At 36.4% G+C, this 24,704-nt stretch overlaps 1 protein-coding gene across 1 annotated transcript in view; it reads left to right on the top strand.

Moving 5' to 3' along the window:
- Positions 1–24,704, top strand: part of PLCE1 (phospholipase C epsilon 1) — a 137,695-nt gene that overhangs the window by 10,280 nt on the left and 102,711 nt on the right. The window contains exon 2 of the mRNA XM_041415282.1: positions 12,878–14,472. Coding sequence (XP_041271216.1) covers positions 13,219–14,472 — 1,254 coding nt within the window. The 5' untranslated portion in view covers positions 12,878–13,218. The remainder of the gene's footprint in view (positions 1–12,877; positions 14,473–24,704) is intronic.

The following is a 24,704-nucleotide window of genomic DNA, read 5'->3' as shown; positions in this document are numbered from 1 at the left end:
CTGTTGCACCTTGTGAGTGCTGGAACAGTGGTACCCTCACTGAGCTACCATTTGTAAACACTTTCTCTTCATATCGTCCATGAACTTGACCAGTTGTGGCAAGTCACTGATAGGCATCACCTTGCAAACTGTCTTGAAGGAGGTTTTTGTTTTGCACTGTTTTGAAACATGACATAGGTTTTTGTTGCAAGCAGAGCACAGTTGCCAGCATCAGCCGTTGTTTTGTTCAGAGCTGTGTAGAATGCGCAGACCATTATTTTTTCTTTCTGCTTTGCCTCCCTTCAGGGATCTTTTCTCGTGCCAGTTATTACTTCATAATACACTCAGCCGCCTGCTGGGGTCAACCCTGGTTTGAATGGTCTGTCCTGCAGGTGAGCCTCCTCCTGCACTGGTCTGCAGGGTTTTCCCCTCAGCGGGATGAAGTCACTGTTGTCATCTTGCCCAAGAGAAGTCTGATTACAAGGCCTTGGACTGCTCCTTATCTTTCAGTTTGCTGCTTCAGTACTGGCCTGATAGTGTTTGATTCAGCATTTCAGAGTAACCTCCTCGTCCCTGCTCTTGGCGACATTGAAAAGTCCGTATTCATACTGCAGCTCGAGTGTTCCTTAATAATTAATTTCCCTCAACTTCTTTTTTATCATTTGTGGTTGTGCCTGATGGTGAGACCAATGACCTCTTGTGCTGGGGAGTTGCAGAAGGAGTCAGTGGGAGAACAGGCCCAGGGCTGAGACTGCTGCAGTCCGCCTGGGTCAAGAAAGGCACCAGTGTGTGAGCTGGGTCCTGATTCTGATCTTACAAATCTGATCAAATGGTCAGGAACAGCAGAGAGCGGGGTCTGAGCCCAGAGATGTCAACAACAGCTCAGGCAGAACTAGAGAAGTCCTGAGCTGAAATGGCTCCTGGGCCTGCTGTGGGGGCTGCAGGTGGGGCTGCTGGTGGCGTTTGAGGACTTGGTGTTCTCAGAGCCCTGACAGTGCCTCTGATAAATACCCGCATGGATCCTGTCCTGGGGTAGCATCATGGAACGCTGTGCTGGTTGTAGCATTGGTTTGTTGTTATCGTGCCCAAGTATGTTACAGAAACAGTGTGGTTTGATCTTAAACTGTTACAGCAGAAATAACCTTGAGCGTTTCAACATGCGTCTGCTGGCTCGTTATCTTTTACAGTCCTTTTGTGGTTGTGTTCTTTGCTTGTTTAATTGTGGCACCAGCTGCCTCCTCTATGGTGCTGTCCCTTCTCTGCTCAAGTTTAGAGCATTGATCAGGGATGTGTGCACACCTCCTCCCTTCTAGGACCTTTTTGACCTAAATACAAGAAGTAGAGTTGCATTGAGTTAATGTGTTAGCAGCTGGGCTGCACAATCAAATAGATGCAAACAAATCTTTCTGCTTGACTGAGAAAGTATATATGTAACACCCATTTTTACGTAATATGTTATTACAGAGGCATATTAATATAATAATGTATCCTAGGGTAAAAGAACCAAGATGATTTCCTAGCAACACTTTCAGATTTTAATGAAACTGTTTTGTTTGGATACTAGCAGACTCTCTGGCACATATTGCCAGTTAAGTCAAAACAGAAAAAAGGTGTTCTGGAGAAGGAAGTGTCATTTTCCAAATTATGACTGCAGTTTTTAGCCTGGTTTCTTAGGGAAATGACTCTGTAAAGGCACACTGCGTGTCTGTACATATTTTCTTCCAACTTTTAACTTGGCCTGTAGCATCTGGGTTTGTTACAAAGTGCAGGTCTTGAAAATGCTAGACTCAATAAATTTCATGCAGATGTTACTCAGATATACAAGTTCTGTAAATCATTTTGGCTGTGAAGAAGTTGCACATTAGTTGAGGGTCCATATAGGAGAAAGTCCTTAGTAATACTAATACCTCAGCTTTAAGAAAAACTTTAGTTGGAAGTGGTGTCAGAGTTATTTGAAATTCATTACTTCCAGGAGTAACTAAGGTATATAATGCTTGATTGTCGTGCATTCTCTTCTTTTAGATTGTACCTTAAGCTACTCTACGTGAACCTTAAATGTCTTCTGAGATACTTGTCCATTGATTTTACCAACAACTTCATTGGGTTAAAATTCCATTTATTCAGCTGAAAGTACAAGAACTTTTAAGAAATGTAAGAAGCTTTGAACAAGTGATTGTTTGTGTTAGATAATATAGAATTAGCTTTTGCTACACTTTCTTATCCTAATTAACTGTGGTGTGTGAACTGCAGTAGACTAAAATCTGGCCTAAAGCTCCATCTCATCAAGGGAGCAGATTTTCATGTCTAGCATTCTATATTCTTACTATTCTTGAAGCAAGGAGCTTGACTGTACTACCCGTGAGTGATCTATTTTATGAAGACTGAACTTAAATTGAATACTTGGTGAAAGTTGTCTTTTTATCCTAAAATAATGGGTGAAGTACAAATGCACATTTATAAGCCACATACTGTAAGTACAAGTAGTCAGAAATACTTAATGGACTGCTTTCTTAAAGTGTCTGAAAGATAACCAGGAAAAGCAAATAAATATCTCCTCAGCAAGGATGTAGGTATTCATTACAATGATTTTAAAGGTTCTCAAATGAAAGATCACCTAAACATGTCACAATCATTAATGAAGACATGCTATGTTAATCTTCAGGCATGTTTCTCCTTCAAATAGGTTAAGTTGTTAAAGAAATGCAACTGGAGCTTGAGGAACATGGAATTTGTTGTGTATTTTTTGTGTTTGACTCCATTTATCTTGGAAGATGTGACAGTATATTATAAAAGAAAATTTGTAATTTTGATTGTGGGTATATTTCTGTCCTATTTATTTATTGAGATGGAATAAATAGTATTCATAATTTGAATTACAATGAGGCATACAGGGGTATTAAAGCATTTAATTTAAAATGATCACTGAAGGGGTCTTTCTCAACATAATCAGTTTTATCTGAGCATAATGCGCATTTTGCAACATTCTGAAAACATAATTTGCAGTTGTGTGGTGACTTGCTGCTTGCACATTTAATTTCAGCAAGAGCCAACATCTTAGAGGTTGCTTCATGGCTTGACTTAGATGTCAGGGCAAGCTTTCTCCCAGAGAATGATGTGACTGATAAAACCACTGTAGGAAAAAAAATTGATGTAGTCTTGATTTGCTAAGCAAATATTATTTGCTATATTTGAGTAGTGCTGTTTTGAGTGTCACAGTGCTTAATATCTAGAAATATTAGAACAGTAATGGTCATACAGAAATTGTTTCATGTATTTTGAGCGCTGGTGAATCAATAGTCTTCTGAAAATTCCACATTTTTAAAGAAGATAATTAATTACAATCTGAGCAAACAGGTTGTTTGCTGTTGCCTTGTTTTGCTCTTACCCTGTTTTTTACTCTTATAGTCTCTCTTAGGCATAATAATATGCACAGGACATTGCAAATGCTCAAAAGAGAAAGAATAAGAGGTTAAATATTAGGATTCCTGAATGAATGGCATGAATAGATCAAGTGGTATACAGAGAAAATCTGTTTTGAGAAAGGGGAATTGTGCAATAATTTAATAATGTTTTCAGCATTTGAAATATTTTTCTTTGCTTTAACTAAAGTGTAAATGTATAAGTTGACAAATGACTGATCTTTTGTTCTCCAACAGATTAGCATTTAATTTTTATTTGAAACATATAGCAGGGTTTTGGACTCAATCTTCTTGTACTTATGGCAGCTGAGCAGTAAAAGTTATTCCTCAAGTCATGTTTTAAATAGGACTACTGTGGCTTAGCATACTGTGAGTAAAAGTCTTAGCTTGGGTTTACAGAAGATAAACTGTAGTGATATATGTGCCTTTAACATACCCTCAGACATTTTAGTCTCAGATATATTTTTATTACAGGTTTGTTCTGTTCTCACCAATGTGGCTTGAATTACAGCTAATACAGGACTGCAAGAGAGAGGGAAATGAGGGAAAACTTGGGTGCTCACACGAGAAAAATGCTGTAAGGAAGAACAAACAAGACTTGGAAACTCAAGTGTTCTTGTTGCTTATTGTGTCACACCTGGATTGGAGTAATTTTAAAACTTCAGTGGGGTGACAGGTTCTTATGACAAAGTGCAGTTGCTGTTTATTGAAATATATGTCAGTGTGGCACATTAAGTCCCTTGAAGGCATGGTTTCATATTGGGTACAAATGCTAGTGAGCTCACATGGGAAGACTACTATCAGTGACTATTAAGCAGAACTAGATAAGGAGGAGGATTGCCAGGGCTAGAGATTCCTGCTGGACATGGAGTTTTGCTTTGTGATGTGAACCTCTCTGGTGCTGCTTTAGGAAAAGGAGAATGAGAGTTAATGGTGTTTGCATATTTGGTAAAGGGTTCTTTACCTAAAGGCTGAGCTGTCACTGTGTTACCAGTGTCCAGGCAAGTAAACCTGCTGCTGTAGAAAGTGATGTGCTGGTTTCTACCAGTGCTGAAGTGTGGATCTCAGTGCAGGGGGTGAAACTTTGCTGGGAGGCATAGGTGGTACTCCAGGCAGGGTGTGGAGTGTGGCTGGCAAGCTGTGATATCTGAACCCTGAACCTGAAAGGGTCAGCCTGCTCTAGGGCTTGGCCAATGGCTGGCTGACCTCTGAAAGCTTGGAGCAGCTGACTCGGACAAATGGTATCCTCTGGTTAAGGCAGCATCTCCAAAAGCATTTTTTACAGGTGTGGTAGGAAGAGACTGGGATCAGAGCATGAAACACCCAATTCTGTCACTAGTGGGCCATTGTGAATCTGTGATTGGATGGTTTTTTACAAGTGAAGGCCATCAAGCTGTTTCTTTCTTACTTTCCCTTTGCATCTAAGAACTCATTTGGCTTTCTGTAATTTTTCCTGCTCATGTACTTAGTTTGTTTGTACTAATAGCTCTTTGAAGAGAGTTTGATTAAAAACTAGGATGGATGTGGTATGCCATGTTTACAAATTACTACTGCATTAGTATGTAGTCCCAGGTTACTGTTGATTCTTTAAAGTCATAATCAGTTCATATTTCCAAGTGACAGATTTTAAATGTGATAACCAAATTCTCAGCACAGCAGTGTTTGTCTGTAGGCCTTCCATTTTGTATTAAAGTACATACTATCATTTTCCCCAAATTTATTAATTGTATTTTGATGACAACAATTGTTTTCATTAATATTTTAACAGAAACACAATTTGAAATATTTAAAAAGTAATTTGAAATCCAGATGTGTTGGGCAGAAAACACTTTCAATTCTTCTTATTCACTTCCGTTTGATGGTCGTAGAGCCTTGATCAGTAGAAAAGTCTCCTGTTATTTTTCAACTGGGTGACCTTAATGAAGGGACTTACTGTGCTTTATCCACTGAGGAGAAATGGCATAATTTGACTAAAGTGAAACCATGCAAATGAAGGGGTGTGTGTGTGTGTAGAACTCAAGAATTTTTTAAAGGGTAAGATGAAGGGATGAATGATGGCATTGAGTTCAGGGGAACCATAAAGTTTTCAAAGGCGGACAAAGCCTTGAAATAGGATGATGGATGAATTATTTTCAAGTCTGAACCTCTAGGTGTTTCAAAGGATATGAATGACTGATTGTTGGTACTCAAACACACACGCAATATGTGGGCAGGGCTGTGAATGTTTCTTGCTGTTCACTGCAGATTATGTGAATAGTTCAGTGAAGCAGAGGATAAAATCTGAATTTTGAAAAATGATTTATCATTTCAGCTAGTACCAATCTTACTGTTTCTTACTACATTTAAGTGATGGAGCTTGCCTTATGATCTTTGATTTGTTTTGGTTTGTCTTATTTTTAATTGGAACTTGTGTTGCTTGAAGCTCTCAGATTTCTATAGTTACATGTCTATAATCCTATAGATCAATTTTTAGAATTTATTTGATGACTTATTTATGCTGTCTCAATGCAAGATGCTGCAGATGCATTTCTTCTTTGGCCTTGGATTCTCCCTTAGTCTCCACCCCGCTTTTTGCTTATGCTATCTCTGTCAATTTACAGGACTGAATTGTGAGCAGCGTCAAGTAATTCTGCCTGAAGACTCTCTTCCATTCTGAGTTAGTTTTCCCGTGGATTAGTTGATTCTTCTCCCTGCAGGAGCTCCTATTCAGGAGATATCTCATCAAGAGTGATGGGGAACAGCTATTTTGGCTAGAGCCTGCCAGTAGGTTGGCTTAAAACTCAAACATCATTTTTAATTGTGTTTGTTTTTTTGCATGATTTGTGTGATTACTTTTTAAATTTTCAGATCTTAAAATAAATTCTGATGCACTAGTGCATTTGTTTTTTACATGCTTTAAAATTTTTTTTGTTTGGCACTGTATTTCTTATTTTTCTTCTGTATAAGCATTATTTATCCTTTTCTTTTGTATAATATGGCTTATTAATTGTCAGTTATTTTCTTTTCCTTTATATTTTGTCTAATCTTTCTGAGATCTACTTACCAGTGACAAGTCTGTTACATTCTGTGCCTTGAAGACTTTTGTTTTTAATTGTACTGCACTTCGTTTTCCTGTGAGTGACTCAGTGCTTGAAAGTCTTTTTTATGCATTTAAGATTGTTTTCACGTTTCTCAAAAAATTAAGAAAAGTTATTCCAGAAGTATTTGTTCAAAGATGGAGAGGATTTTTTCTGCCTTTAACGGCTGAAGTTGTGCATGTCAGGTAGAAGGGCTTGTTCGTCCAAGTGTTGATGATGGAATTACAACTTCCAGATAAGGTCACTTAGCATGAAATTCAATAACCACTAAACAGGAAGTTTATTTAAACAGCTTATTGCAGGTCAGATCTAAAGGAAATACAGACCTGATCCTGACAGTGAGATAAATGTGGTTTTGGCTTCTCTCTGTGCATCTCCTTGGCAGAAAAGGAATTCCTGTAAAGAAATGAAGAGTGGAGCTGGTATCTGGCAGAAGCTTCACATTCTCCTGATAGAGTGATGAATGATGAGGCAATTGAGAGGGTTCACCATCTGGCAGACATTTGCATAGTTTGAGACATCTGATACACAATTATGTTTAGATAAGTATTCTAGAAATTAGAAAAAAGACTCTAACTTGACAGGACATATAAATGCTGTAGTTCTTTGAGATTTTTTTGTTGTTGAAACACAGATGCTGGTGGTAAATCTGAAGCTCTGAACGGTTCTCTATGCCAAATCAAATGTTGTTATAACTTGCTTCCAACTGTTCAAATAGAATTTGTGCACATCTTGAGTGATTCTTAAGAGTCTAGCTATTTCCTCCTTACTGCTTGCCCATAGTCCCCTAGGGAGAAGTGAGGTTTAGAAAATGGTGATGACATGTTGGTGCCCTGTTATTGTGATGGTATCTCCTGCTTGTTTCTGACATAAAACACTGTAATGAAAAACTAATCGTGTGCATGATACAGCATAAGTTAAACAGGACTTAATAAATGTGGTTTCTTATTCTGTTTAAGGAATTAGTCTGGAACAAACTATAGCTTATCTACTAAAAAACAAAGGTCATGTTTCTTTTTTAATTGTAAATGGATAGTTCTAATATACAAAACATTTTCCTCATAAATCAGTTTTCTCCTTAAGAACTTGAATGGGATTATAGTTGCCAAGCGTAGTTGTTGGGGTGATGTGACAAAGATGATCCACTTACTATGCCAAATTATTTTCTGTAATTTTCCAATAATCTCTCACTAATTGATTGCTTATGCCTTAAATACTGTGTAAATAATAGTAATTTGAAATAATTAATAAAATCACTTGGTTGTTTGTGGGTGTTTTGTATGCTGAAATGTCTTTTGCTTAGGATAGATAGTTACCTTGTATACATAGCATGTAGGATGAATGTTGAAGAAATAGTTGTAAATGTCCAGTGTGGCCAGGGTAGAGGGGAGGATTGTCAGGGTTCTTGCACTTCCCTCTAGGTGTTTTGAATTACTATCTGTTTCAGTCCAATAGCACTTAGCCCATGGAAACCACAGTATGTGTTTAGTAATGCCATGTATCTGTTTCAGTCCCCCTTATTCTCTGCACTCATAATCTTGGCCCTACCAGGCACTCACTGAATTTCCTGTGCAGCTCCCACGGCATCGTACATGCAGAACTGCATTTAGCATCACTGACAGCACCCAGCTTCTCTAAACAATCCCCATCTTCACCTTGACACCCATCCCTTACTTGCCCCTCATGCAGTTGCTACTTGTTCCCGCTGTCCAAACAGCATCCTCAAATATTTACATGAGCATCTTTTCCTTTGACAGCCTAGAATTGAAGGGCTTTCTAACTTAACCACATTGTGTGATGGTTCTGGTCCTTCATATGCCTTTTCTAAGACTAAATAATACTTAATTCAACATGCTATATTTTATTTTCACTGAAGCAGAATTCTGGCTGACTTCAGATTCAGTAATGATTTACAGGTTAAATTGATTGTAAATTAATATAGTTTTTTAGTCTTTGATTATATTAGATGTTTTACCTAGACTGTTGTAGACTTCAGGTCCAGGTATCTGGGGATTAAGAAATCATTAAATGTTGATATTAATTGTTATTAATACTAATTAGAACCAGCTTGTACTTGAAGTCTTAAAGTGTATGCAGTCACTGTAAATGAAAAAAAAAAAAAATAGACAAATTACTTTTGTGTCACATGTTTTCAGACTTAATACATTCTGAGAATGTGTGTGCTGAATGGTTGCCAGGTTGTTTATTTTAATTACTCATTTGTCATTGTTGGCTGACCTCTGCATCCACAATGATTCACTAACGCTGGATCTAATTTATTATATTTTTACTTTCCTTTACTGATAGAAGGAGCACATTACATTTCTGACATAACTTAGGCCTTGTAAAATGAACCAGTGTCATTATTAATGGATTTCATCAGCTAATATATTGGCTTCAGAAAATGCCAGCGTGTATTGAATACAGTGCAGGCTTTGCTGTCTACTTCATGTGCTTTTATGTTCAGATTTAATAAACTAAATCAGTGTGGCTGAACTTCAACGGGAAGAGTATGCTTTTGAATAATTTCAGATTTTTTACATGCAAGTGCATGCATATGTTTGTTTGAGGATTTTATATGGAGATCTAGGTTTTGGCCACCCATATGCAGACAGGCAAGTAAGGGAAGCCACAGGGAGTGATAATTCTGCAATTCTACAGTAAGATACAAAATACAATTTTATTGGTTGAGCTTGTGAATTTTTTACTTGGTAGCATTTATAACACTGTGTTAACACACTTCATAGCATGTGTATTGAATTCCATCAGTTTCAGGAATTTGCTGTGCACCCTGAATTGAAATCTGTTGATTGCAGTGGAAAGCAGACACTGAGAAGGGTATAACTGAGGACACATGAAACCCCTGTCATCTGTTCAGCGGAGCCACAACTTCAGATATCTTTGCAGTTGTCTGTAGATCAGAGGCTCTGCCATCGTGGTATTTACTTGTTTACTTGCTGTCTCATGAGGTTTTGCATCATACACTAGACATACCAGACTTGGAGAAATTTCAGGGTGCATTTAGACATCCTAGCAAACATGATCTAAATTGAAGCTTCTGTTGAGATGTGTGGTCCCTACCAGACATTCCTAATATTTTATTTTCATGGAATATAGTGATCATGTGGCTGCAGAGTGAGTCAGTTTGTTTGCATGAAAAGAATAGTTTTTTGACTTATCAGCCAGGTGAATCAATTTAGCTTTGTGAATTCATGATCTCCAGATGAGTGAGGTGGAGGGAAGGGAACAAAAGGAGAAGAATGAGGAGAGGAGTAGGTCTACCAGTTTTGGTGGCAGCTACCTGCTAGATTGACATAGCTGAAACATCAAATTATGTTTACAAATTGCAGAAATGTGTAAACCACATTAGGAAGCGTTTTCTTCCTTTCCCCATGCTGCTCATTTTCTCCCTTGCGCTGTTGTAGCACATTAGTGCAACCATACTACGAATTAGATTAGGAAAATACTTTAGCTGTGAAGTAACTTGAGTAAAAAGATTCTTGAGATGGATCACATTTGCATTGCAGTCACATTGCAGTGATCACAAGAGGATGGGAACAGCTGGACATGCAGTGGGAGCTTCTTATGCAGACATTATTCTTGATGAATTGGATTTCAAACAGGCACAGATAGAGAAGGCAAATACTGGTAGAGAGAATGGGTGAAGAGAGAATGGAGAGGTGGATGGCCTCAGCAGCTGAGGAGAGAGGTGACCAACACAACCAGTGTTGAGGGAGATTTGAGGTAATTTCTAGAGAAAAGAAAAAGGTCTGGGAGAAGCTGTTTGGGGAGGGTGTGGAAACACTTTGGTGTAAGAGAGAGATGGGAAAATTACAGAGTAGGAAGGAGTCTTAGTCTCTTAATGGGCTTTTTGGATAGTCAGGGATATAAATGGGCTTCTGGTTTTAGTAAATTTCTTCTTACAGAAGCAAATCAGTGATGTGATTATTTTTCTTTAAAAAAGTTCCTTCATAAAAAAACAATGTAATGTAACATACATGGTCAATTCCATGATCTTAAAGTCATTGTGATATGCTAAAGTTGCATAATAATGTTGTCTTTTTGCACAGTAGAGTGCTATTTTGTTAGAGTTTCATTTAGCAACAGGTGTAATAAGAGATATAATACTTGCAGTGGCAATCCAATCCATTAATTCTTGACTTAGAAATAATACAGGGAATACATTTATGTGCATATCATGGTGGCAGGAAAGATAAATCAGTAGATTAAGACATTCTGATAGATCACAGAATTCCTTGAAAAATCAGTGCTGAAGACAACTACTAATAGACATGTTTTATACCTTTTACAAAGGCTTGATATAGCAAGGAAAAAACTAAAGAGATCAAGAAAAAAAATCAGCTGATTCTCTTTCCTAAATCTTTCTCCTTTGCATCATCATATGTAGGTTTGGACTGAAAGGCCAGTGGTTGCCAGAAAAAATAAGATGGGCTCTATCAAGTGTGTAGTGTCAAAAAGTTATGTAAGCTATCATCTGTGTATTTGAAGAGGAAGGACAGGGAAGAGGGACAGGAAGAGGGATAGGAAATGGTACAATAAGAAAATTGCTGAAGTGCTTTCCTTATTTTGTGTGCATGTCGGTGGTAGTGTGTTTTTTACTCTTTGTGAAGTGAAATAGGTGAGGTTGAAGAAAGTGGATTAAAATTAATTTCAGGGTACAGTTTTAAGGTAGAGGCACTACCAAAGAATGTAGACTTTAAAAATTGCATGAGTGTTGCCTTTTCATTGTATGTGCTCTACAGCTGAGCTGTTGCAGTAAGTCATAGGGTGCTCTGTGAGCTGTGTTGGTAACATGACTCTGTTTTTAAGACCCACACTCACTACTCCATTGAAGTACTGCTGTCTTCTTCTATACAACTTTTGTATGAACTGGGGCTGTTATTTTCCTTTTTGGTGCTAAATCTCTCTAGTACAGGATCTGAGCTTACCACCTGGACTCTGATCTGGCATGCATGTGTGCTTCGTAATGTGTGGAGAATGTAAAACTTGTGGCTCTTTGTTCTCTGTCACTTTCCTTTGTGACCCTCCCTGTTGTTAAACCAGTAAAATTGAAATCTTGATTGAAGTATGAAATTGCATTTTTTTCCTGTGTATTTGTGGTAGTTACTGTATGAAGATATAGTGCTGTTTGAGGCTTAGCAAACTTTTAAGCCACAGATTTGTAGCAAAATGTAACTTCTTTTAATTTTTTCCCTTTTTTTTGTGACCCTCTGTCCACCCTAGCAAAATCATACAGTGACTTTCGCATATGAATTTAATGTGGTGGGAAAATGGGATGTCAAATATCCCGTGAACTAATGAGTATGTTTACCTTTTGATTTGTGCCAGACTGCTTTTGGATGAAGGTTTGTAATCAATAAAAAATGAAAGCTGATGCTCTAAAATGGATTAAAATAAAATTGTTAATCATAATTACTTGAGTAGCAAAATAGAGTTTACACTTCAAATTAATCATTGAGCTTTCCTGCTTTTTATGCCTCCCATAATTTCTAATTCTATCCGCTATGGATGATTTAATTATTATGTGTATCTGAAACAGTGATTTCATCATTTGCCTTAGTTTTCTGCTATTTTTGGTGGTTTTTTTTTTTTCTTGTTTCTGTTGAATTTTTTTGTTTGTTTCTTTCTACTAGACTGTTCTAGTAAATGTAGACCTTAATATAACTGCCTACATTTTCCATAGTTTTAATAACACGTTATGTTTTTCAGTGCTAAAGTGATAAATTGAAGTATAAGTGCATTTGTTTAATTCACCATGATTTATCTGGGTGTGTCTCTTTTAGTCTTCTGTTTCCTTTGTTGAGCTGTCTGTAAGCTCATATTTTCTGATTCCAGATTTATTTCTACTATGCTGCTTACAGGAAGGTAGCTGAGAATTAATGACAATGTTGAAAGGCAGGTTAACTTTTTAGCTTAAGGCGTTCAAGTAAAGGAGTCAGAAGACTATTTCTGTTTCAGTTTTACTCTAATCTGTCTTCATGCTTTTTCAGTTGTAAACTTGTGGCAAAAATTTTATGTTTTCTTTATGATTTCATGGTAACAGCATACAGTTTAAGGAAAGCAAAAACCACATAACACCAAAACAATTGTAGTTGTAGCTCTGAACAGGAAAAGAATCATTTTAAAAGACAGTGTAGATTTAAAATTTGTTCTGTTCTTCAAAATGTTTTATCTATGAGTCAGAAAAAATATGGAAAATACATTGTCTTTTTTTCCCTTTTTATTTATGTGTTCAATTTAATTATTACAGCTTCAGAATAATTAATTTCTGCAGTCATGTGGCTTTCCACAGTGAAAGTGGAATTCTTGTGTTTGTAGTTGTGATGGTGGATTTTGTGCCATGGATGCTGTTCAATACATCTATGTGTCTTTTCTTTACAGAAAAACAACTTTGTGGATGCCCTGTGGGGAGATGCATCTGTGACATGGAGTATGTGTTCAGTCAGCTACAATCTGAGGCAACAGTGTGTGGGCTATATATGACAGAAGAATTAATTGTGGAGACAATCCAGCTGAATGGCTACATCATAATAAGGAACTGGTTTAAAAATGTTAGTGTCTCATGCCAGTAATCCAAGTTTGGGAAAGCCTAGCAGCCCAACAGTAAAAACAATTAATTTTTTGTAAACGTCGGTGCAAAAAGAATAAGCAGTCAATATATATTTTACCATGTGTTCTCTGATTCTTTAGCACTGAATCTCTCATTACACTGAAATCATGGTATGAGGATTGGTGGGGAAGGTCCTCCCCCCATCCCCAGCACACATTCAGAAACTAGAGACTGTGTCAAGATGACCTCTGAGGAGATGACAGCGTCTGTTCTCCTCTCTGTGGTACAGGGTAAAGTGATAGCTGCCCAGTCAGCTGGAGATGAAAATACTGAAAATGCTTTGGACACCAGTGTTATAAGACATACAGCCAGTTCGGGAAGGCAAACCACACACAATCTGTCTTACTTACACAGGCTTGAAGAAGAAAGTCTTCAGGGCTCAGTGCCCAAAATATTCCCTCTGGCCAAAGAACAGCTGGCTAAAGACAAGAGTAATGAAAACTTCTGGGAGAGGAACAGCTCCATCTCTGATTCAGTGGAATTTCTTAACATTAACTGTAACATTGTACAGAAAAACTACAAGAGCAAGATCTCCTGCAGCCAGTTGTATCAATCTTGTGCTCCTTTAGCAGGGGAAGAGGCATGCCTGGAAACTGGAATTCCTGTTTCGCTGGAAAGAGCCATGCTTGCTGAAATTCAGTTGAAAATGAATGGACCTTCATTAAGAAGCCAGACAGCAGTAAATAAGAATGACAGCAGTGATCCTGATAAAGTGGCCTTTTTTCACTTACATTGTGCTAGTGACAGGAATATATCAAAGGCTTTGTGTGGTTTACACAACAGCTTCCTTTTGGATGACTGCTTGCAGCCCATGAGTGATGGTGATGGTAACACCACTGGCTCCCCAGCCTGCACCTGCAGTATAATGCAGTTGACAAATAATTGTGAGAATAAAAATGGACAGCAGTTGTATGAAGATGCTTTAAGAGATAAGTACTTATGTCTGGAAAGAGCACCACGAAAGGTTAAAGTGACGTGCTCAGGTCACAACTTCTGTGGAAATAACTTTACTGGAAGAATGCCCTCAAAGCCCTTTCTGAGCCATTTTGAGGACTGCAATGATAACTGTGAAGAAGAGCTGGAAGAGGATTTTTTTAGAAACAAAAAGGAACGTTCTACACTATTAATAAGACGTTTTTGTAAAAATGATAAAGAGGTTAAAAAATCAGTTTATACTGGAACAAGAGCAATTTTTAGGACTTTACCATCAGGGCATATAGGAATTGTTGCTTGGAATTATGTTGAGCAAAGGAGGAACAACAGCGGCATGAAGCTTTCTAGGATTACAACAGAACAGCTAACTATAATTCAGTCCCTAATAAAATGGAAATTTAATTCCTATCCTGAGAAGTCTTTATGGTATGAGGTAAGCTTTTCATAGTGTTTTTTGGGTTTCATTTTGTTTCCTTGTTTGATTTAATAACGTGATGACCTTTCCATTAAAAAAGTGGCTTCAACTAGTAAATACTTAGTAACACTGAATGGGATGTTTCATTTACCCACATTGAACAACCTTATGCTGAACACTGCTTCTTAGAAAAATGTATTGCTATCCTCTAAAATTCTTTTGGTTTAAAATACACATGGTAAATATATCTATAACTATATGTATATAGCATGTATACGTATATATGTATATACATATACATCAGCATAAAATGTGTATAGGCAAATATTTATATCTAGATTTATGTATAAGTTTATTTCTTGATAAATATTCTTTGCATATAAGAATATAACACACCTATATACAGGATAAAAAGATATATGCCTTTTGTAGATATTTCTATTTGAAACAGAAAAGGTATGTAATATACATTTATATTTTTCTATATATAATAGGTGTATAATTATATATTATGGTTCTACACGTTTGAATATCTATAGCATATATGTATGTATAAATATTTGATGGATATATTAATAATATAGTTGCTCCATAAATATAATAATAGCATTATATATGAGAGTATTAGATTACAGTGAAAAATTTGTTGTTCAGGAAAAGAAAGCATAGTATTTCGCCAAGTTAAAGGTATTTCTATTTCTTTTATACCTATTTTACAATAATAAAGTAATACTTGAATAATATACATGTATGTGCTGATACTGCCCTGGTTTGTGTTCTCTTAACTTATGTAATGCAAAGAAACCTGAGTTTAGAATGAAATCATGAATGCATAAATTATTATTATTATAGAAATTGCATAGCACATTCTTAATATGTTAAGATTTTAGGCACATTCTTAATTCTTTTAAGTAGTAAAAGACTTTCTGTGCTGATAGAAATTAAGTAGTTGTTGATGTAATCTATAAAAGATTTTGACCACTGATTACTGAACTTAGCAAAAAAAGGAGCTGTAGTTTTTCTCTGTTAAAATGTATGACTAAGCTCGAGAAAGGGGAAAATAATCATGGTAAAGGAGTGTGTTGTCATATAAGCTATGATTATAAATTGGTCATGAATAAATGGAAATCTCTTCTTCTCGAAGAAATTTCTAGCAATTATTGCTCAGAGTCTTCAACAACTTTCAGTAGGACTGAAATGGAGGAAAACTTACTTACATATTAATCTATCATTTACATTCATATGAGATCACAGAATCCTAAGGTAAAATTGATCAAACAACTATGAGATGTTGTCAGTGATAAGGGAAGAGAGGACTCTGACTCCATGACAGTTGTGCCCTCTTATAATATCCTCATATCCTTCTAGAAATTAGTATTTTTCCATTTAGATTGTTAATTGAAGAGTTCTACAAGTATGTGTATGTCAGGTTTTTTTACCAGGTTGCAGAGCTTTGTGGTGCTGTTGATTACTGTGAAATTCACCATGCTGGTCAGTGGAAGTACAAGCTTGCTGGGACAGCAGATGCACTGAAGAGTGCGTGATCGCTGCCCCAGGAAGGGGTGACTATAATTCTTTGGGTTTACTTAACATGGTGTATGCAATGGTACATTTAAATATCATTATAAGTTTTAGAAGGGAGAGATGGGACAGTGTTTAGTAGCTGAGATGGCTGAAGGATGTGTTTATATTTCTTCATTGGACATTTCCAATTTGACATGTGTTCCTTGGCTTTTATCATGCTTGCCTGTTTGACCGCTTTCCACCACTGCTGTATAATACAGAATGTACAGCATTTTGTGGTGGGAGAGCTTTAATTTGAAGATTTTTTTTTTGTAGTCTCTATGTATGAACTCAGAAACAAAAGTAATAATTATTAAATGAATAACTTTTTTAATAGAAAAGGTTCTGTCTACAAGTCAGCAAAATATAAACAGGCACTGTAAAGCACTTTGCAGAATTACAATGCACAGAATGTTTTCCTCAGTTTTCTGACCATGACACGTGGTCAGAAAAAGATTAAAGCCACGTTTCTACATCTTTCTTCATCCAAATGGTGCTAAAACTGTTTTTCTTCTTATCAACCTCTGTATATAATCTCCTTATGTATGACATGCATCAAGTTCTCTTAGCATTGTTTTCTTGTTATTTTAGTGTCAAATATTGTTTCTGCAATAATATTTGTATGTGTTTATGGCTTATATTATTAGCATTATAGATGGACTGACACAAACAGAAATTAGCTTAATGGATGTGAGAAATATATGGGCCTATTGAACATATGCACTGGGTTAAGATAATTTAATGAATTATGGGCATTTGTAGGAATCTTTCTTGCTAATAATTAAAGGAAGAAGGAAAAAAAGTAGTAAATGAATGTGGTAATTTGTTCTTCCTTTCCCCTTATCTCACCCTTTGAGCATGCATTCTGTTCGGAACAGCTAAGTGAACAGTAGTTCTGTTCTTCAAGAGGAAAAAATGTTGGAGAAATTAAGTTTTCATAGCAGTACTGGTGTAACATGGAACAATAGAGACCTTTATATTTTAAAGTAGGAAAATGTGGGTCTCATTTGTGCATATCCCTTACATAAAAATTCTAGCTCTAATGAAGGAAAGGCACTGAACTGTCATTTTGTTAAGTGATTTTTTTCTTTTTTCTTCCTCTTCATAGGGGGGGTGGGACTAAGGATTTGCACTATATAGAAAATGCGTGATGTTACATTTTTCTTCATGTAGCATATTATTACTGTTGATAGGTATTTCATATGCAGATTTAGACTCTTCTGGATTTAATGTATGTGTTGTATGAAGAGAGAAGATCTTTATCTTGAATGTTTTTTCTAATTTTGCACTTAGTTTTGTAGCTAAATGCAGTGCAGCATTTACCCTTATCAGATGAGTGTGTGTAATGTGGCTGTTCTATCAATTCAGGAAACATCTGCTTGTCTGTGTTGGAACAGTGCAAGCCCCTCACGTTGGTACGTATTAAGGGAGTCACAAGTGCAAAGAGTTTGCCATAAAACAGATCATGAGAGTGCAGGCTCTGGTGTTGGCTTTGCTTGAACAGGTATCCAGGGCTTGGGTTCAGCTCAGCTGCACCGTGTCAGCAATCTGACTAATTCCCAGAGTTTCTGGGATCTGTGAGATGTAAGGTTCACAGAGCTGAAATACACTTTGCTTCTTGCTGACGTGATGGTGGTTTTGCCGTGGTGGTAAAGTGACAAAAGGAAACCTATCCACTGTTGACTAAGATAAGAAATCTGGGCATCTCACTAGACTTTCACAGAGTGATTCTCTCAAGCTGTGTAAGTGACCTCAAGATCTGCAGATGGCAGCTGCAACAACATAGTTGCAGTGCATAATAGCTAAATTCTTTAGTTAAGCTTATTTTGTAGGCGTCAGTACTATCTTTGCTGTGTCATTACATTCCTGGTGCCGGTAGTTCGAGCTTTAAGAAGCAAGAACTCTGCTGCCTTGCTCAACTCTGCTCAGACAGAAGTTAGCACTCTAATATATCTGACATTCTTCATAGTTGCTAAGGCACTACTAAAATTCCAAATACTAATTAGGCAGCAATTAAAGAAAATGTTAATTGCTCAACAGCTGTTCCCGTGGAGAACAGTGATTCTATAATAGATTTATCTTTTTCATAATTCATGTAATGATTTGGTATAGTAGTTCAGCATTTCTTAACATCACGTTTTTGGGTTTTTCCCCAGTAGTATCCATGGTGTTTTTACAACTCCTGTGTTAAATGAATGTAGTGCAAGGATTTGTGATATGCATGGTTAATGTAAGGAGTTGTGTGTTAAGATTTTGTTATATCCATAAAGTTTACTATAATCAGTTGGTGGTGTCTGTTAACAAAATTTTAAAGAGAGAAAAAAAGATTTGGAGGTAAAAAAAAAATTATTTTTTGTAGAAATTTTATTAAAATTTATATTTAAAAATTTTTATTAATGTGGAATCTAAAATAGTTATCTTGGATAATATTTTTTAAAAAATAGAGCTAGACACAAGTTGTTTTCTGTTTAATAGACAGTATTTTAATTGTTTTGTTGTTTATAATTGATTTTTAATTCTTAATAGATTCTTAACTACAGTAAACATTTTGTAATTAATATAAATATTGATTTTAATTTTGAATCTGTAGAGAGATCTTAGTTCCCTCCCTCTGCTGTCCTCCTCCCTTCCAGAGCTGTATCAGCAACTCTAGTCAGTGCATGCTTTTGTGGCATTTCTGAAAATGCTGATAGATTGAGTATTTCACTATCAGTCATGGAAATAATGTCTGCTTAGGCTATTTCAACAACAGTTGCATTAACCAAATGCAGGAGCTCGTTACTGCAAATACTAAGACATGAACCAAGGAAGGGTTAGTAATGCTCTGTGTGTGTAAGAACATTTTTTGGTTGTTTTTCTCAGGTGTTAATTGTAACCTTTAATTGTAAATATTTTGTCAGAATAAAGAGTGTAACCCTTTTTTATATCTAGTAGTATCTTGGAAGATACACTGTTCCAATGTATTCAAAACATAATTTATATAAGGAAGAGGCAAATGTTGATTCTTAAGAAGTGAAAGAAAAACTTGAAAGCATCTGATTACCCTCTGTGCTAGTATGAATAAGCAGCATGAGAGTCCCTGTTTATGTGCTGTGTTTCAGTCACATGACTGATGTGGTTTATTAGATAGAAAGCTCATGGAGTGTCTGCATGAAATCACCAGGACACGAGTATTAGTAAAGTTATTCTGCCAAACTTTGTGAGATTCACAACTCACAAAATAGCCTAAAAAATTTAAATTATTACCAACTTTCACTTCTGCGTTGTTTTTAATTGTTTCTGTAGGGATTTCAGGTCTGGGTTTGCTGTCATACCATCTTTCTGTTAGAATTATGTGCTTTTCCCACAGTTTTTTACTTTTTGCTGCATATTTTAAAAGATGGAATTCTTTAAACAGACTTTTACTCTCTTCCCTCACAGTTTTCCCTGCATACCTGAAATGTAACATTGCTCTTCAGGCTAACATTTATGCTGTACTTGTACTTGTATTTAACAAAAAAAGGCTACTTTGTGATTCTGTGGTGTGGACTACAGGGAGATTTGAGATTTTTCGGCTTTCCATTTCAAAATAAAATTTCTAGTCTAGCATGCTGAAAGGAATTTACAGGAAATAATGACATAAAGCAAATGATCTGTAAGTGGTTGGAGTGTTTCTCCACTCTAACAATAATTTTTTTATCTGGATGTGTGTGAATATTTTGCCTGTTAAAATGCCACTGTGCTTTTTAGACATAAAGATCTATTTACTTATGGTGAAGTAAGTTGGTAGGTAAAGACAAGCAGGTTTTTATTCTACCTGGACCCAGTATTTCTCGTTTCTTTGTTTGAAGAAAAAAGTTAATGAGCAGAATTGACTATTTGGAAAAAAATTGGGGAAGCAGGAGAAGAGCCAAATAGGCATGAAATTATGTTTTCCTTTCAGTAAGTACTGTAAAAATAAATTGAACTTTTAAAAATGAAGCTCTATACTTGTATTTGCTTTGGATTGAGTTACTCCAGCTTTAAAGGCTAGCTTTAAAACCATAAAATTTACTATCTGTCTGTAGAAGTCATTTTACTACCATAATGTGATAGGGTTTGAGCTAAACTGCTTAATATTTTGTATTATTTTACAGTTGCCTTATACCTTTAACAGCATTGGGCCAAATTATGAACAATAAGTTTTAGCTGTGACCACACTTAGGTATTTAGAGCCAATAGTGTGGGAGTCTTGGCAAGAGCACTATATTATGCTTTCAGTTTTTCCACATTTTCTGACTTTCCTTCTAGTGACTGTTCATTAACTGTAAAGAAGCATGAAGGTCTGGTTTAGAAAATCTCCCTGCAGCACATTAAAGGGTTCATTTTAGAGTGTTAGAGTTGGACACTTTTCTAAATTCTTTCTCAGTTGAAACTAAGTTATCTCCATTACCTGTATGAACTGTTGAAAAGCTGGGTTGTTTACTCTGGTGTAAGTTAATAAAAACTGTGCCATATAAACATGACTCTGTTGGTGAGTGAATAAGTAAAATCTGAATTTATGAGATTTCATATACATTTTAATTTATCTTGATTTTCCACAGTCTTTCAGAATATTTGATTTTTTTTTTCTAAAATGAAATAAGCTTGCCTTGACAATAATTGATAGGCATATACCTTACCAGTATGATATTTCAAGAAATTTGAAGAAAAATGTCTACTGGAAAATTTTACTTGCCACAGTATCTAAGACATCCTCCATGAGATATGAGGCTATTTGGTTCTTCTGTGTGTGAAAAGTGAGTGGATAATGTACAGTTATGGGCCCTCTGGTCATGAAATTTTCTTGAAAATATGGACTAGTGGCAACCTAAAAGTCAAAATAATGATTGAACATAACACAGCCATTAAGCACTGTCCAAGTGTGTCCACTTGGCTGGACTGTGGAGTGACAGGGGGCTCTGAGGGTGCTCCCACACCAGTCAGAGCTAATGACACCAGGGCAGCACTGGAACCAGGGTGACTCAGGGCAGTGTGACAGCACACAACTTCATCAGGCATGCCACAGGTAGGGCAGTGCTGGAAACAAACATTTAACCTTGGCATTTGCAGCCACTCTTTTCTTTTCTTTTCTTTTTTTTTGATTTTTGTTGTCCTAATAATTTCACTAGACAATGATACAGTTAGGCATAAACACTGTAAACACGCATATCAGACAGTGCTTCTATTGCCCTGCAAATCATGTGAAAGTAAAAATTTGTTTAGTATTTTCAACTGAAACCAGATACATTAATTTTTGAACTGAGATGGAAAACTTGCTTTTAGTATAGAAAATACTGAAATGCTGTAGTAGCACAGAAGCATGCAAAAGCAATGAAAAAGTTTATTTTTGTCTTGAAATCAGCACCTGCATTTGATACAGGACTCTGAATACTCTAATGAGCTCTCATGAAGGTAGGGTTTTTTTTTCCTCTTAGCTTTTCCCGTAACTGTAATGCCTGTTGAATGCTGCTACCATTTGGACTTTGAATCCACAGTAAAATAATGTAATCTTCTTTTAAGGTGATTAAAAGTGATTGTTATGTACTGGTTATTTTCATGCTAGTCTCTCAACACTGTAAATATTGTTTTCAAGCAATCAGAATGGATACAGACCTTCATTAGTAAATAGTGGACAAAACAAAGGATGTATTATTAGCTGCTCTAGTTTCATGTTGCAGCAGCCATAGTTCTTAGAGTGTTTAGGAATTCCCTTCAAGTATTAGAGAATGGGTGAAATCCTGGTCCTACTGTAATCTGTTTAAAATCTCCTGTTGGGATAATGTTATTTGGAGGCAGAAAAAGAAGCATGTGCAGAATGAAGCTATTGGGTTCATGTGAACCATAGTTTTATGTCAAATGTTTTAAGAGACAGATGTGTGCCAAGATGACAGACAAGCTTAGATTAAACACTTTAAAAAGTACAGTTTTATACAAAAAAAAAATCCTTATATAAATATGTGTAATGCATTGTAATATAACTTAGGTGGGATCATTAACTTAATAAATAAAAGTTCCCTCAGTCCCCATCAGTTGCTTATGCTGTTTTTTACTGTTCATGTTATCACACTCCTTGGAAGCTCTGCTTCTGGACTTGAATCTGTGTCCTAGCTGTTTTACAAACAAGTGATGATCTCATCTGTTCTCTAGACTTAGAGGCAGTTAGTTGGTAGTGAGCTCACTCAGAGTTTGAAGATAAACTTCTCCCAAACACTCTCCATATGCTGTGGCTAGATTTCCTTTTATCCTCAGCAAACTCAGTAGCTGTGTGCTGCACTGTAGTCTGTAGAAGAGTCATATCCTGTAAGTTTCCAGTGAAGGGGAGGGGATGGAAACCCACCTTCAAATTTACCTACCTTAATTAATATTAGGGAATTTTAGTGTTAAGAGCATAAGAGCAAAGAAAAAACCAAGTTTTTAATAAAAATATATATAACCAATCAGCTATGAACTACTAGGCTGAATAAAAGTCTGAATGATAATTCTGAATGGTTTGTCTTTCAGCAAAAACATAAGAATGTATCTGAGGCCTGGAGAATTGTTCTAAGTGTGATTTTGTATTGGATCAAGAAAAATACTCCGGCAAGCAAACTGTCCTCAATTTCCTGTTTTAAATTAGGAGTTTATCTTGAGTAACTTTGCAGACTTAGAGCATCCTGCAGCATGCTTGAGGCCATTATAGTTCTGACCCTTGCATATGTGAGATTTTTTTACTTTATATAAGCACATTGCTGTTGTCATGGGAGCTGTAACATTGGACTTCCTGTCTGTTGTTTGGACTCTTGGGATTGCACTGGTGGCTTGTGTATTTCAATGTATGTATTTTCAAGGGAAAACATTATTTCATGAGCATTCAGAATATTTCCCTTTTAGGAAAGTAACTTGTATTCTGTGTTACCTATGTGTCCTTTTGAAACTTATATTACTTAAAATACAGTCAGGGGGAATTACTAGAGTGCAATACCTTTTGCTATGTGACCATTTCATTGAGATGTAGTGATTTGCTGTCAGCATATAGGAATTATTGGTCTAGTCACACCAAGTCACACTCACAGGGTTGGGGCTGCAGAGGTTATCTATAAGCATGGAGTATAACATGGACCATATTTAACAGCAGTGTATTAATTTTCTTATTTTCTGTAAGTACAGAAATAGAGGGGTTTTGTTTCTTTTTTTATTTTTCTTAACCAACAGATTGTGGATGGACATTTATTATAGTTTGAATGCATTTGAGCAACAAAGTTCTTTCATCTTTAGCGGGCATTTGTGAATCATTGCATATGTAATTTAGCTTGCACAGTGATTCTTTGCAATTGGTCTGTAAAAACTGCAAATCCAGCCTTTGTAAATGATGATCACTTTTGAGTCATATTTTTTCTAGTTTTGAATAAATTTCTCATCACACGTTGGTTTTGACCAGCTGTTTCCTGTTTTTCCTCCCGGTGGTTCAGCTGCTGAGGAGATAAATGCATCAATGGTTTGTTAAATTACCTTTATAAAATGAAGGAAGAGTACAACAAATATGTTGGACACCATTACAAGTATTAAGTTATGCTGAAATTCAAGAGATGAAGTACTGTTTGCAATACCTAAGTGTTTCAAATACTACGGGGCTTTTGCTACACCAGGAACTCACTTGATATAGAAGAATTAATCCAGCATCGGAAACACCAAGGTAGAGCTTTGTGTAGGGAATTTGGGTGTGCATGATGGAATTTTTCAAGCAGTTCCAAGTTTTTGTGTTTGCAGAGGATATTTTGATTTATCTGGTATATTATCTACATAATTACCAGACCATTACATCATATTTGTCCTGTTCTGCCACCCTCCAGGTTTTGGACTGCTTTGGAATAGATAACAGGTTCATTTTTCCAAATAACTTTGGAATTTTAAAACTGAGTTTGATATATATTTTCAGAATAAAGCAGGGCTGGTATATGAGGGAAGACAGGAAATAGTTAATATATTACCTGCCTGTTAGAACTAGCTTGTTCAGTACACTTTGTTTCTGTTTTATTCATGGTGAACTGACTCCATATCCACATAGAGAACAGCTGTGTTTTGTCCTTGCTTTGGACATCTTTCTTCAGGACCTTTAAATGACTTAGTTACTAACCCAAAAGGTGTTTATATAGAAAATTACAAAAATATTGCTCCCTATCTTCAGATTTGAAGTAATCTCTGTGTAGGATTGTGGAAGGATCACCTGTTGCCCCAGGTTTTTTTTGTTCTAGAGTAGCAGGCTGTTCTGTGGCATCCAGCTGCACCTGTCCCTTGTGCTGTTTTAGTCCTCCCCGGAAAGATGAGTAGTCAGATTTTATTTAGTCTGCACGCTCTGGCACGATAGAAAAGTACACAGAGACAGTTGGTAGCATGTCTTCTCCTATGGTCAGTCCCCTGGATTGAGGGTTTTAAATATTCTTTACTGTTAGGTCACTGAGTTTCTTACCAGCGAGTAGCAGAGGAAGAGCTGGGTCTGTAGTGAAGGTCCCAGCTCCAGGACCTCAGGGCATGCATTTTCTCCCTTGGACAAGGTACCTCAGCTATTTTATTTACCCATTTGTAGGCCCTATTCCATTCCCATTTTAAGGGCTCTGCAGTCTTCTACACATGCCAGCCGTAACAGTATTTACCTCAGGATATAGTCCAGCTCTTGCCATTTGAAAAAGTTTCACCGCTGCAGTTTGCAC

The sequence above is a fragment of the Onychostruthus taczanowskii genome, unplaced genomic scaffold (assembly GCF_017590055.1).
Source record: "Onychostruthus taczanowskii isolate IOZ18803 unplaced genomic scaffold, ASM1759005v1 scaffold5, whole genome shotgun sequence".
Classification (NCBI taxonomy): Eukaryota; Metazoa; Chordata; class Aves; order Passeriformes; family Passeridae; genus Onychostruthus; species Onychostruthus taczanowskii.
The sequence above is the reverse complement of the archived record's forward strand: the minus strand, read 5'-3'. Positions and strand labels throughout refer to the sequence as shown.